Raw genomic sequence first — 15,690 nt, forward strand, 5'->3', positions numbered from 1 at the left:
TCCCACAAACAGCTGTATGAAAATGAAAAAAATATGGGGGATATATGAGTAGCTGGAATGAAGGTGATAAAAGTGCATCTTCAACTTGCAGTTTAGCCTTCTTGGACCTAAAGCAGCTATTTTTTAGTGTCTTTAAAAATGTATGGATAAATATAGTGGCCTGCAGTATTCAGGGAATAGAATGTTCTAGTTGTTCTTTCCAGATATAAACCTCATGAGACTCCACAGATGTGACAGTTAATCTGGATCTTACCTTCTCCCTCAGGCTCTAAGTTGATTTGTTGGAAAGGACAGTTTAAGGAGTTTCCTTTTCATTCTTTTTTGGCTGTAATTGCCCTCTTTGCTCTGACCTTAAAATATTTTTTTTGGTAGGCCTGTAGGGCTTTCTTGGCTGTAGGAGGGTAGGATTAAAAGAGCGGGACGTTTTTGATCTGGACAATGTGGAGGTGAGGCCTGAGTAGTTGTTCTTAGGAAAGGGTGGTGGTTCTTACACACTCTGTTGCCACAAGTCTCAAAGAAGATTGAAGAGAGAGAAAAGATGCATGATACCAGTTAAGTATTTTCCCATGCTTACCCATTGGTCCTAAGGTGTTGGAGGGGATGCAGGTTGAGTTGGGAAAGGAAGAAAGAAATCTTTGGCTAAGAGGGAATAAATTCTAGTTTTGAACTGCTGGCTGGAGGGTAAAAATATGGGGTAGGGTGTTAAGGCCCCTGTGTTTCTATAACCATGGGACTGGTTATAAAATTCCCTTTTCTGCCTCAATAATGTGGTTGACAAAGTCAGGTTTAATTTACGATTTTCTAGTTCTTGCATTTGAAGAGAAACTTTCTGCAATATATCCACGAAGTATAAGTGGATACATTTCCAGATAGATTAATATTATATGACTAAAAATAGTGTATCTAAGAAATTACATAATCTGCCTTTCTAGATCTTGTGACCTCAACATTCTGTTACAGACAGCCAGATTTTGCGTCGCTTCAATCTCTTGGGCTGTGGGTCTGACCAAAATAGGGACCAGACTGTATTTTATGTATTTTCTCTGGGGGGTTTGGGGCATGATGGAGAGTAAGTAGAAAGGAAGCTTTGAGGAACAGGTTTCCTGTTTGAAAACAGTCATTGTCAGGGCAAAGTAGTTTGTCAAAGTCAATCATTTTTAAAACGAGCAGTATGTCAGGCTTGATGGCTTAGGAAAGGATGTATCATGTATCACAAGATCTGCCTGCTTAAGGGGATTTTCTGGGGTACCACCATATGCCAGAGAAAAGTTGAAAGTATAATGAAAATTAACCCCTCAAAATAAGGATTGGATACAGGGGTGACTGTAAGGTGCAGCCACGTGCATCTAATTAATCTCAATGTAAAAATAATACAGCAGCCCTCTAATGTAGCCTGTGTCATGAGAAAGTACATTCTTCACTGATGGAGGTTGTAGTTTTTGTCTGAATTTGATGAGTCCAAATTACTCTTAAGTTTCTGCCCCAGTAATTATGTCTCATAATGCTTGGGTTGAGGATGGATTACAGAAAATGATTAAGCTTCTCTCTGTATTTTCACACTGAGAATTATGATGAATTTTGAGGTTATGAATCCAAAGTAGACCTTAGTTTCACTCTCCTTAATTTGCAATAAGCATCATTCTTTTGACCTCAGATCTATTGTTTTGAGATTTAGACAAACAGAGGAGAGTCAGTCACTGTTTGTACTTGTGGTGTGCATTTGGTGGTGTTTATGTGCATTTACTGTTAATATTTGGTATTTATTTGCATTTACTGTTAGTATTGAGCTGGAAGGCCTGTATGACGTATAAACGCCTATGTTGGTAATTAATAAGAACCAAGCAATTGCTTTATTGTATAAAAGCTCAAAGGTGTGGAATAATTGTGAATTACCCCAGTTTCAGTAGAGGGAAGGCTTGCAATGTTTTCTTCCTTCTTTACTTATAATTTTATTTTCCTTGTGGATTTTACCAGCCTGCAGTTTCCCAGTGGTGAACATTTAGAATAGGTAAATTAGTATTTTTTGTCTAAATCCAAATGAGTATTGAATAAAAGTTCAGATAGTTCACTTTAAAGCGAAGTTTTGTGAAAAGATAAACTAGACTTTCCTCCCTTATCTTGGGAAGCACAGAAGTGATTCTGTTTTCTCAGTAGAATATAGATTGCATGGTAAAGGAGGGCTGTAAAAATGGAAGAATATGTAAGAAATACGTCTGCCACCTTGAAGTGAACTTTTGTTGATGACTTTGTGCAAATCATCTCTAGACAGTAGCCTGCCACCCTCCTTGCCTCTTGTCCTACTTCTTATCTCAGAGTGCTATTAGTATTATTTGTAAATGGATTGCTGTAGCTTTAAAAGACATGAATATTATTGCAGTTAGATACAGCTAGTCTATGCCTACAAGGTACTAATCTGCTTAGGGTTCTGGTTCTCTGGCTGACAGTAAGTAATGTGCCAGAGGATGGCAGCTCCTCAGTGTCAATCATGTCTGAATGAAAAACACTGCAGGGTCTATACCAGCTTGTTTAGTCTGACCTTGAGCTCTCACTTGAAAATACTTGAGAGTGACATGATTTTATTTGTTTGTTTGTTTTTAATATCTGTGTCTGTTGGAGATATTTTTCTTACTGAAATCCATCCTAACTTTCTGTTCAACTACCTCTCATAATTCATAGCAACCTCAGTAGCACCAGCCAAAAACCTGGATTGTGCTGGGCCTGCTTTTCATTTACAGTAGGATTCCTACATGAATTTCTGGCTAGATAAAGAACCTTCATGTTTTATATAGTATGTAAATGACATATAATGTTCACTTACAACCTAGTATTAATAAATGTAGTGATTTGCACAAGCATTAAGGATTTCATATGCTGCCAGAACTCAATGTAAATGAGTTCTTGATGTAAGCAAGGATCAATCTCCTTCTCTCCTTCTCCTAATATATCCATTATGTTGGAGATATTTTGTGGTTTTGCTTGAAGAAATGCATACACTTTTTTTCATTTCCCTCAAAAATAGTTAAACTACAAAAGATGCATTTGAATATCTTTCCTTTTGTTTTCCATTTTCCTTATGCCGCTGCACTTGAGGTACACAAATGATGCTGTGAGATAAAACTGAATTGTGTGAGCAGAAAGAAAAGAATCTGAAAGCAAGCTTTGCTTCCCTGTGGAGCAGTGAGAGACTGACCTCATGTGGTGTGAAACCAAAGTTGCCAGGGGAAGTACAAGGATAAAATTGAATATAGCAAGCAGCTTTGAAAATTTAATTTTTATCATGCATTTCTGAATTTTTTTGATGTTGTGCTACTTTAAAGATTTTAATATAGATAGTTTGTCATCTGATTGCTAATAAGAAGCTGACCAGTGTCCATATTCCCAATGACATTTTTGTGTCCCAAAAGGGATGCTCTAACAAGCTGACCCCAAGACAGTGGTCTGTAAGCTGTGGCCCAATTATCCTTACTGCTGCCTGTACACGATTTTAATTGAAATGAGTAGGAGTTTCATGTCAGCAAGTAGCTGAATAATCAGTCTTGGTTTCCATGCCCTCTCTGGCACTTCCCCAGCAACATGCTCATTGTGCTTTCAGAGCCCTGCTCTCTCAAATGAAGACAGTGGTTAGGAAAATTATAAAGTGGCACCATGCAGAATAGGCAGGGTGTTCCTAGTCTATATTTGTTTTACATGCATGAATAATATTATTAGTGGAGACTTGTGAGTCAATTCTGTTGGGCTGATTCATCGGTATATGTGGAAGGATCTAAGTATACAGATAACAAAATGAGCTTCTGTTATTTTGAAAAATCTCCTTCTTAAACAGCAGACATTTAGTTTCAAAGGGTTTAAGGGATATTGTGACTTTGGGACTCCTACAGGAAAAAGAAAATAATGAAAAAAAGTTTAAAAATCCTTTGGGAAAATCAGATGAACTTTAGAAAATCTGTCCCTATTCTGTAAAGGGTTCCCTATATGCTTTATTGTATTCTCTTGTTTATGTTGACTTAAAGGCCTTTTGTTATTTCAGATATTTAATATATTCTACCAGTACTCTGAGTACATCTTCCAGATGACAAACCTTCCATTTTCTTCTTTACAGATCCTCTTGGAACCAGGGGTGATACAGGATGTCCTAGCAGCTGGGAGTCATTTGCAGCTGCTGGAGCTTCTCAGTTTATGTTCTCACTATCTCATTGAGGTGAGGCTTTTTGGCCTGATCAGCTGTTTCTGTTTGGCACACTTTTTGTTTCAAGCCTAATTTCGATAGGAGACCATTAGTACAATACCTGATGTAATCTAAATGGCAAAAACTGAATTTTGGGAGATCTGGTTTTTGGGTGTAATTTGGGTATCAGTTTATGGTCGATGCTTTATCCCTCCATCCGTTTTGTCCATTTAATTCCTGAAAGCAAGAATGGTCCACAGCACGATTTCCCTTTTTACCAGGGAATTTGCCGCCTTCTACTTCAGTGTACCAAATGTGAAGATATTTCCCTATTAGGATCATGAGTTTTGTGACAAATTCAGACGTGTAATTCACAACAGAAAATTGACATTTATTCCAGGGCACTGCAGCCTCTCGCTGAAGGAATAGGGCTTGTTTTAATGGCACCTTATTCTCAATGAGCCTTATGCCTGTAATGCCAATTCCTTTATGAAACAAAAAAAAATTGAGTTGTGGTAAAGATTTTTTTTGAGCTTGGCTTGTATAGGAAATGGCAGCAAGAATGATGGTATGATGGTAGCAAGAACATGGCTTTGACGGGTATCTGTGAAAAGCCTTCTAAAAATAAAATAGCAATAGCAGTTCTACAGAACTGTTTGCTCCTGTCAGTAACTTTTCATCACTGTTTCTGCAATGGGATGTGTTAACTGCACCTGGGCAGCACTTGGGCATGGAGATGCACATCAGCACAGTGCTCTTCATGTACACTTGCCTTCCCACAGTGTAGCTGCCTTTGAGCAGTGGGAGTGTGCTTGGCAGCACGCTGAGCTCTGGGGGCATGCAGCATCTCCTGCTAAGAACTTCAGGATGTACTTGAAGGCTTTGTGTCTTACAGGTCTGTTCTTTGAGTGTTAACCTTAGGAAGCCCTTCAAAATGTATATTCAGATAATAAGTTGGTATTGTTTTGTGCTTTATATTTAATTGATTTAATTTTTATTTAATTGATTAGAAAGTTAAAGGCGCTGACAGAGGGCTGCAATTGTTTTTGGGTTTTTTTTAGGAATGCAGGAAGAGATTTAATTTTTCTGAGAAAACAGACATGGGTTGTCATGGGAAAGATGATTGGTTTGAGAAATAAGAGCTGTGAGATACCAAATAAGCCACAAGACCATTTGACCTACTGACTGTCAGGCAGGCATGAGAAAGATATAAATCTAACACATGTAGTCATATACAATGTATTTAATGGTCCTCAAACACACCAGTCAGTATATGTCTTTGATGCTTATGTAGCTCTTACTTTGTCAGAAATTGAACTAAAGAGACTATTACAGCAAAGAAGCTACAGAAAATATTAAAGAGTAGGAAAAAGTTGGTTTGTTGTGCTCATCAGGTAGGGATGTGAGAGGATGTAGGTGTATACTCAACATAAACCCTTGTGCTAACTTTTCCTGTTTAGGCTAAACTAAAACTTCTTTTCTATTACCTGTGTTGAGTAGCCTCTGGTATTTGTAGCTCTTCTCTTAGTATCATCTTAATACTTTTAATCCAAATGCCATTGCAGGGGAAAGACAGGCAACTACAGAGTTAGAAGTGCTTTGAATCTTGGCCTTAATGTGCAAGCTATAGTCAATTATTTGGAAATAAATTGCTAATGAATTTAAAAAATGAATCAACCCCAAAATCACACTAGCCCCATAAAAAACCCAACACTTTGGAGTTAGTGAATATTTCTTCCAAATGACTCTGTGATTAACAGAGCACTAAAAATTTTCTGGACATGACAGTCAGAGAAACCTTTAGGTTGGAAAAGCCCTTTAAGATGAAGTGCAACCACAAAATAACTTGGAAAATAATCAGAGGTGCTTTAATTCCTCTCCTGCTAGTGCTTTTCCTGTTAATCTCATGTCTTTTGATGCATTTGGCTCATGCCTATGTTTATTTGCATGTTTTTTCCATTTCTACAACTTAACAAGATTACTGTGTCTTTCATGAGTCATAGAAACCACAACGTTGTGGTCTGCAGTTTCTGTGGGATGTGTGAAAGATGTGAAAAAGCACTGTTTTGCCTTGAATAGTGTGCCAGGGTGGGACAACTGGAGCTACACTGCACTCAAAATAAAGAGGAAGTGTCCAGAGGGACCCAGTGTCCAGATTTACAGTAGTTGAGATAAGGAATTAGGTAGTGGACGAAGGGGAAAAAAGAGGAGAGTATGTGGTGGAAGACAAAGAGCAGTGCTAGTTCTGTAACCTATTTTTGAATCAGGATCTCATCATAAAGGTTTGGAATCTGCATGCACATGTGTGAGGTGGCTGTAGCTTATACCACATTGGGATTTAGGCTGTATTTTACTCTTTTTACAGTATTTTTTTTACCAAGTTCACCTCAGCAAGGCATACATGTAGACAGATCTGCAGTCTGCATAGATCACAGTAAGAATTTACCTGTCTTGTTTGTTTGTATGGTTGCAGTCCATGCAAGTAATCAGCCTTGAGTGGTTGCTGCAAGTCTTTTTAGCAGAGGTCAACAAGGTACTGCACGTACCTTAAAACTGTGACATCTTTCAGGTCCAAACTAATTAAATCAAATATCTATTTATGTTCTACATAGTACTGTGTGACTTTAAAAAATAGCTCCTGCTTTATTTTAGTACTATCTGCAAATGAAATCCAAGTAGATAAAGAAGGCTTCCTTAAAACCACTTATCCTCTCTGCAGTTGGGAACTGGGGTGCCTTGTCACCCCATGTGCTGTGATACAGATGCTGGAAAGGGAATAGTGCTTGACCTTTCCCTTCTCTCTGATGAATTAGTGTGCCAGAGTTCTTCATTTACAGTGCTGCTGAATTTCTTTCATGCTGTTTTGGATTGTTCAGCTGTCATGAACTTAGCTTAGTTTAGCCTGAATTCAGGAAATACAGTGTGTAGGATCTAGCTGTCATTTATTGTTGTGTAATGATGACACAGAGTTTTAACTTGTTAGGATTGCCTTTAACTGTTTTGATTAGACCAAGCTTTTCCTGTATGAGTGCTGCTCTTATTGTTAGCACTCGTTCCAGCTCTTCTCTAGATCTTCCAGCCTGACAGTTCATTGGAACTGTCTTGAACACTTTCATCTCTTTTTGATATTTTTATCTGGGGCCTGTAATAATGCCATGCATTTCAATAAGGATGGAGTTTTTTGGCTACAAATGCAACTGGTATTGCCTGTTCATGTATCTGTTTCAAGGCACATTGGTAGTCTATGAGGTTCCAAAGAATACTGTAAAGATCTGATTCATCTAAGGTGATTGCTGAAGTGTCTGATTGTCAAGAATTATTTCTAGTTTGCTGAGGACAGAATAATTTCCAACCAATGCTGACTTTTATATTGACTGGTCTTTAAGGAATTTCCTCTTGGTTGTCTCAGAATAAACAAAACATTATTTTGACTATGACAGATCCTCTTTTTTATAGACTAAAGAGCTTAGAGGACTTTAATGTTTTGATGAATTTAAAAAAATAATTCTTTAACAAATTGTTTAAATTGCATTTATGGCATTTTTTAAAAAGAGTTCTCAATCAAAGGAAAGACAGGAAAAGTGAGAGGACCATTTTTCCCTACCCTCAATTAGGCAATGCAGTGGAGGTTTCTGACAACACTACTAGTTTATTAAATGCATTTTATCATTTATAAACTTCTCATTATCAAATGTTCTGTTGCATCTAATGTTGATTCAATATTTTCATTTGAAAACTCATGCTTATTTTAGATTTGATAATTTACAGTTTTCATTTTAAAACTATGGTTCTATGGTAAATAATATTTTTATGGTAAAATATTATTATGGTAAATAATATTTTCTTTATTTGCAAACAAGAGAAATGCCCAAGTATTCCCTATTTTTGGTCTTAATTCCAGCTTTGTGTAGTGAAACTTCTCCCCCCATATCAGCATTTTCATATCTTGAATTATGATTATTCCACAACCTCTGCTGTTTGGGGGTTTTGTTTCTAGCTTCATTTGTAGAAGGGGACTCTTTTGAAGCATGCTGATGTATTTTATTTGAGATACATACATATTCATGAATCTCTCATGTCATCTGCATAATTCTCAGGTACATTAAACATTGAAACAAGGCTTGTAAGAGCACACATCTGTCTCAGGCTGAACAAACGGTAAGGCAATGCATTTTCCTTAACTGCTGCAGAGGTGTGGGAGAGCTAAAGCCTTGAACTTGGTGTTCCTTCAGCGGCACTGAGTTCTGTGATCGCTCACACAGCATTTGCTGGTAGCCTGCACATCCAGTTCTCTTAGGTTCTTGTTTCCCAGGTTCTTCCTCCAGCTCAGGTTGATTGTCGGTTTTGGCTGAGGTATTTCAGAGGGGGCTAATGCAGAGAGCTGCAGCCAATAGGAAAACTTGGCAATAAAACAGGAATGGGTTATCTGAATATCTCCTTTGCCTTTTAAAAGTGGACCATGTTTGTCACATGATTTAGGAAAAAGCAAGAGATAACGAATCAAAGGCATTAAATGTGGTGGCCATCTGAAAAGGGACTTTTTAAATGGAACTGTAGAGAACATGGTATTAGGTAATGTCTTTGTGATGACCTATTTTGCACTTTAAAGCTTGTGAATGTTTTTCTGAAGGATACGTGACAACTTTATTCTTATGCAAGAGAATAAATGTGTTAAAACATTTATTCAGAACATAAAAATGTTTGTTTCATGAGTATGTCTGAGTTACATAACTGCTTGTAGATCTGAGAAATTTTTGTCTTTTTCCTCAACTGTTTGTGTATTCAGTACCAGAGAGCCACAAACTGCAAATTATTTCAACAATCAAAGAGTCTTGATAAGGAGGGAATGCTGTCGAGAGTGTAAGTTTTTAATGGAATTTCCTTCTTCTGATCAACAACAGCTCAGTATTGTGTGGGTAGTAATTGGTTTCTAAAGCAGAGGTTGATTTCCACTGGCATTCAGGGATCTGGGATATTGGACTGCCCCTAATTGAAATCTCAAAGCTAAGTGATTTTTATGTATATTCTGAAGTATAATATTTTTTTTCAGTGGAGTTCTAGGTACATCCTGAATACAGTCACAGTATGATACTTGTGGGTGAGGAGTGTAGAAGTTGCAGAGCAATCCAAAGCAAAGATTAGACTCATTTCTGAGAGGCAGGATGTGGCATTACTGTTAGATTGCATTTATCCCTTTAATTTTCTGTTGCCAGATTAGGCACCTTTTGTGAAGAACAAATTAAGTTTACACACTGGACAGAGTCAGGGATATAATTTATGTTATGTATATTGGTTGGACAGTGGCATAGTTTCAGTACAGACTTATTTGAAGTGACTGTCCTTGTACTTTATTCTGGAAATTATTTATTATTCTCATAGTTCCTTAATTCTAGAAATTATTTCTTATTCTCATAGTTCCTAGGAGGAGCAGGTATAGTAGACATGAGCAGTGATGATCCTGATTGCCACTGAAGTTATTCTGAATTGTAAAAATTCTTCTTGGTATCCTAAATGTTTTTTATGTCAGGTGAACTTGAAGCTTTGATGCCAATTTTCCTATTAGTTTTAAGTGCATTAAGTTCCCTGCTAAATGGTAAATGTATCAGATTACTTTTTAGAAGCTTCATTACTTTAAATGGAACTCTGCTTGCTTGCTACTGATGTCAGTCATGCCATCTTTGAAGACAGCTAATTTAAGATAAAAAGGAAAGAACATTTTAGGTGAGTGACTAAAATAAGCCTGGGCCCAGCATTGTACAACAGCAGTCAACTGGAATTTTCTTGGAGCTGCCTCTGTGCTGTCCTGCTCTGGTTACTTGTATACAAAAGCAGACAGTGAGGAGGATCAGACTTGGGATACAAAAATAAGATTAATCAACTGACAAATCCTTCTGGAATAATTAATGGTAGTAATTGAAACAGGCAAATTATCTTGGGTAGGGGCATTTGATTTTTAACCTTCTTCTCTAATGGTCAATTTAGGCTTGAAAAACAGTTTTTTTTCCTGGTGTACAAATTCCTAATGATTTAAATATTTTCTTCTTCTAATTTTAAACTATCTGAATGTGTTGTAGATTGAAATATGTTACTGTTTTTAAATGGAAGAAGCTACAAATGAATTTGTGTGTGGATTAAAAGGAGTGTGCATGGTTTATGTATGTGGGTAAGCCAGAGCTTCAAAGCTATTTATTTTTCTTAAACCAAACTTCTCCATTTGGAACAGTGCCAGTGACAGTCCCAACTTTCACTAAGATAAACTCCTTCAGAGATGAATTAATTCCTACACCAGAGATTGAGAGCATCACCTTTGTATTGCTAGAAGCCCCAGATCAGTTGGGATTTTAGCTCCTGGGTTTTTCATATAGAGCGAATTAAACTACTGGAAAGAAAATCTAAAGGTCATCTAGCAACCAAGGCTTGCTTTTTTTAACTAATACTGAGTTTTTAATCTAAGTACATGCATGCACACTCTGCACACTCCCCTCAATCCCCCAGAATTAGTCACCACCAGCAAGCTTAAGTCTACCAACTTTATCCTGTGGTGAAGTAACCTTCCCATGCTAAGAATACAAAGTAGACAAAAATAATGTCTTACATTTCCCTGTTTTTAAGTGTTACACAACCAGTTGTTGCCTGCTATTTTTTGAAGGAGCAGGTTTTGTCAGCTGTTGTCATTGAGCCATTGATAGTCATTAGAACAGTTCTTGGACAAAACTCAAAAATAACTTGGGGATTTTTTTTCTGTTATCTCTTTAATATACTGATACATTTCAGAGATAATAATCTATATATATGAAATGTGGTTCCACTTAAAATGAGACTCAGGAAAAAAATTATGGTGGTTTGTTTTTTACATTTTTCAATTGGTATCAGTGAGGAAGTTGAAAATATACCAAAGCGACAATACCCAGTCACTTTGAGTCCCATTCTTACTATAATCCACTTGCTGCTATTTATCTGCAGTGTGTATTGAAACTGATGAGGGATGTGTAAAAAAATGATGCTGCAGCATCTAGGTTAACTATTGCTGGCAAGATCAGAGCTCCCAAGCTGTCTAGGTAGCTGTATGGGTACACATTGCCAGTCCTCTGCAGCAAAGTTACAGGAGAGGTCACAAATTGGGAGGAGACACTTAGTGCTGGATCTGCCATCTCTTTGCAGGTTCTGTCAGGAAGGGCAAGCAGCTTTGGTGTGTGTTTTAAATAGGAGCAGGGAAACTGTACGGCTTCACAGTTTCCCTCCCTGCCCTTCTCATGTTGTCATTTTAGCCAGTGTAGACTCTTTAGATGACCTTTCTGTCTATCATTCCCTGAAAGATTTCTGCTTCTGGAATCTTTCCAGTATTTTTATAAAGCTGTAAACAGGGCCTGATGAATGCCAGAATGCTTAGTGTACAAAATTCTTCTTTGGTTTTATTGCCATCTGATCGATACTAACGTTTTATGTTCTCCCTGTCCCTCCCTGTCCCCAGTGTATTTCAATTTAAATTCTCCTTACAAGTTGAGGCAGTTTGGATGCACTTCCAAAATGGAGGTATTTGTAACTGGGTAGTTCAGCTATCTTTATCTGCTTGTGTTCTCAGCAACATGTCCACTTAGAGGTCTGGAGGAAAATTTAGTTTATTGCAAGAAATGACACCCAGAATGGCTGAACTGGACTTGAAATGAGGCAGTCGGGGCTTTCCTACCTGGGCCTGGGCAGCAGGTGGCAGTGTGAGTCCATAACAGTTTCAGCAGAGAAATTCAAGCTAAAATCAGAAAAAATGAAAAGAAAAATTATTTATTTTTACTCCGTATTAGTCTTCTGACCTAATCAGTAAAAAAGTCATTATTCACACAACACTGGGCAATATGCATTGTAATTTTTAACAAATAATAGGAAACTGTTAATGTTTTCAAAGGAAATACAGTTCTGTCTTGTGCAGCAATGGTCATTTATCACTGTACTTTGTGAAATCACTCATTTGTTCTAATTTGAATGTAAATGACTCTAAGGTTTTACAAATAAGGTGACAGACTCACATAAATGTAATTGCAGGGTTCATCTCTCTCTTTTTATATATCACTCATTAAGTTATGAATTAAATACATCGTATTAAACCAGGGGCATGTCCAATGATGATATTGTAATGGCAAATTACTCTATGCTATTAGAGGTGTATTTTTTATTCATGGACATTAATTTGTCATTAAGCGGCATTAGTTTAGCACTTTTATGTGGAAGACGTGACCTGAAAGAGGAGACTTACAGCTCTAATGTGAAAGAAGAGGAATATAGGCACCAGACATAGAGAGGGGTTTTTTACCTCCTGGAAAGAAACAGAGAAAAATTTTACTTACATTTGTTTTCATCTAAAGCACTTTGAGTTGTATTAAGCCATTTTAGCAAAGGTATTTCTGAAACAAGAAAATCCTTTGATTATGAAGTATTTACAATATGGGAAAAGCCAGAATGCTAAGTACGAAATGGTGACTATAAATCATTTGTAACCTATGAACCTGAAGAGAACATTGGGCTTGAAGTGAGTTACAATCTGATTTTATCTCAGAAGTATCACTGTGGTAGAGAGCTAATTGTTCATCTTTTCTTTCCTCTATACTAGCTTATCCAAAATAGAACTGATATTTTTCATTCTTCATTATGAAGTAAATATCTTTTACCTCTTCTCTACTCTATTTTTAGATGCACTATTATTATTTTCATGGGAGTCACTTTCAAATTCTAAACAAAACAGCAAAACCTTTCTTAAGAAAATGAATGATAAAATTTATTATTTGATGGAATTTTAGGAGGCAACTTAGGACCTGAAATATTAGGCTAAGGAAAATAGTGAATGATTCAGTCTGCTCCATCTTTAAAAGATGTCAGAAAGACCTTGTAAATTTAATTTTAAGTTTTCAGTCAGTTTAATAGAAGAGACTTTCAAAACCTTGTTTATTTAATGGTTTATTTAAATAAACCTTGTTTATTTAAAGAAGGACTGAAATAATTGAGATCCAAGTTGCTACATTCTCCAGTTATGCAGTATTTGCATTTTAGTCTTTTGTAGACTATCTCTCATTGAAGGCATAAGAAATCTGGACTTGATACAAACCTATGTATTTAGAAGTTGATACTGTGCCCCACCATTTTTTATGTTTTTCTGATGGCTTAATCATTACTGTGTGATCCATCTACCTGAACTGCTTACAACATACTCAACTAATTGTGCTAGTTAAGAGGAAAAATTTGTAAGGAAAATTACTTAAGCCCACGTTACGTATAAGTACCTTTAGAAATTGAAATATTCCAGATTATCATCTCTTTTTAATTACTGTTAAATACTGTTAAACCATTTGTGTTTATAGGGGACCACAAAGAAAGAGACAAGTTCCATATAAGGCTGTTGATGTTTTCCAATAGATCTTGTAGCAGCAGTAAATGAAGCAGCATTTTAACACATTCCATCATTTATGGTAGTTTGTTTGCACAACTGCATGAGTAGAATTTGTATTTTGCTTTAGATTAGTGATATAGACTAACTCCATTTAGAATAAAGAGACCCTTCTGGTCCAAGGTATTGAATAGGCCTTGAAACCAAAATGAATATAAATGTATACATGCTGTAATGACTTACTGAATCTTCAGCCAGTATGATCAGGGCTTTAAAAGTTATAAATTGTCCTCATTCTTCTCACTAATTCTAAAAATTAAAGATCCATGCCTAAAGATTAGCGGCATCAACTTTATTAACCATCAATAACATCCTGTGAGTGTGTTATTTCAAACATGAAAAACATGAGAAATGCCTGTAACTTCATTCACCTGTTTTCTTGTGTAATATATTCAAAACATCTGTTTATTAATTTGGAGGAAATTTTTGCTAAATTTCCCATCTGTTTAAACAGTTTTATGGAATTTGTGATTTTTGTCACAAGTGTGTCTAGCTGTATAAGCAGCATTAGATCTTAAACCAGGACTTTTATTTACAGTTCAGTAGGAACTGAACTGGTAACACATAGAATTCTTTCTTCCTTGTAGAATGTTTTCTCCTTGATAATTGGAAGCACTGTCTATTCTAATTATGTAAGTAAAGGGCCTTGAGTTTCCATGGCATCTCAGCATACCTGATTATCATGGGAAAGTATTGTAGTAACCTCAGGGATGTTCAGTTGCCAGTGGTCACTAGGATTGGAAATCCAACTGACTTGGTATGTTGTGGATATGAAAAACACCAGGAGGACAGGCCTACTGTCATACACCATGCCTCAAATCAGTGTTTATATGTGTTTGTATTTGGGTTTGCCTGCTTCTCAGTATTTTTACTCATATTTGAAGCATTACCATCTTCATAGGGAACTGAGGTGTGTAGGAAGTACATGTATGCAATGATGTTGTCCAGAACCCGCGAGACTTCTACTGAAAGTTTACTGTAACCAAACACTTGAAATTATTTGGCTTTCCTAGGTACTATTGTGAGTCTTAACTTCCATGTATTCCTAATCAAGTTCTGGACTCACATTGTACCATTCATCCCTGGACCAAAACTTGTTAAACAGGTTAAAAAATTTCTTGAAAAGGAGCAAAGCAAGTAGCAAAAATGATCAATATATGAATATTTTGAGATGGGAGAAAACAAACAGTATTAGACATATATAACCTTTTTTAAGCTGTTGGTAGGGTTTTGCTTATAAGTGTGGTTGACATCTTTGAAATTTGAATGTTTTAGCAACATTTCTTACTGAAATTCCTATTTGAAAAAGACCAACTTTTATAACATTGCATGGAACAATCATTGGCTAAAAACTTCTTTGGTAAGCTGTAGTTAATTTTTGAAAGCAGCGACTTTCCTGCAGAAGTACATTCTTTTTGAAGCAACTCAGCTATGTCTTATTTTTAAATGCCCTTCCAAGGTTCTGTGAAAGAATGTTACAGCATGGGGCAGGTTGGAGGGTAACATGGTGGGTTGTCTGGTCCAATCTTCCTGCTCAAGCTGGGTCGTCCTGCAGCGCAGGGCACAGGATTGTGGGCAGACAGTTCTCAGATATATCCAGTGATGGAGACTCCACAACCTTTCTGAGCAACCTGTTCCAGTGCTCAGTCACCTGCACAATACAGAAACTTTTCCTCCCTTTCAGGTGGAACTTCCTATGTATCAGTTTGTGTCTGTTGCCTGTTATCCTCTTGCTTGGCACCGTGAGGAAGAGCCTGGCTCCATTCTCTTGGCGCTATTCCTTCAGATATGTTGTTGAGATCCCCTCTCAGTCATCTCTTCTTGAGGCTGAACAGGCCCAATTCCCTCATCCTTTCCTCATACTAGAGATGCTTCAGTCCCCTAAACATCTTTGTGTAGCCCTTTGCTGGACCTGCTCCAGGAGTTCCACATCTCTCTCTCTCTCTGAGGAGCCCGGGATTGGACACAGCTCTCCAGATGTGGCCCCACCAGGGCAGAATAGAGGGAGAGGATCTCCTCTCTTGACCTGCTGGCAATGCTCTTCCTAAAGTACCCCAGGACACCGTTGGCCTTTTTGGCCACCAGGACACAC

At 37.1% G+C, this 15,690-nt stretch overlaps 1 protein-coding gene across 1 annotated transcript in view; it reads left to right on the top strand.

Annotated features, from left to right (window-relative positions):
- Nucleotides 1–15,690, top strand: part of KLHL32 (kelch like family member 32) — a 119,196-nt gene that overhangs the window by 52,669 nt on the left and 50,837 nt on the right. Inside the window, exon 5 of the mRNA XM_059468336.1 lies at nucleotides 4,100–4,198. Within this exon, the coding sequence (XP_059324319.1) occupies nucleotides 4,100–4,198 (99 nt within the window). The remainder of the gene's footprint in view (nucleotides 1–4,099; nucleotides 4,199–15,690) is intronic.

The sequence above is a fragment of the Ammospiza nelsoni genome, chromosome 3, assembly GCF_027579445.1.
Source record: "Ammospiza nelsoni isolate bAmmNel1 chromosome 3, bAmmNel1.pri, whole genome shotgun sequence".
Taxonomy (NCBI): Eukaryota; Metazoa; Chordata; class Aves; order Passeriformes; family Passerellidae; genus Ammospiza; species Ammospiza nelsoni.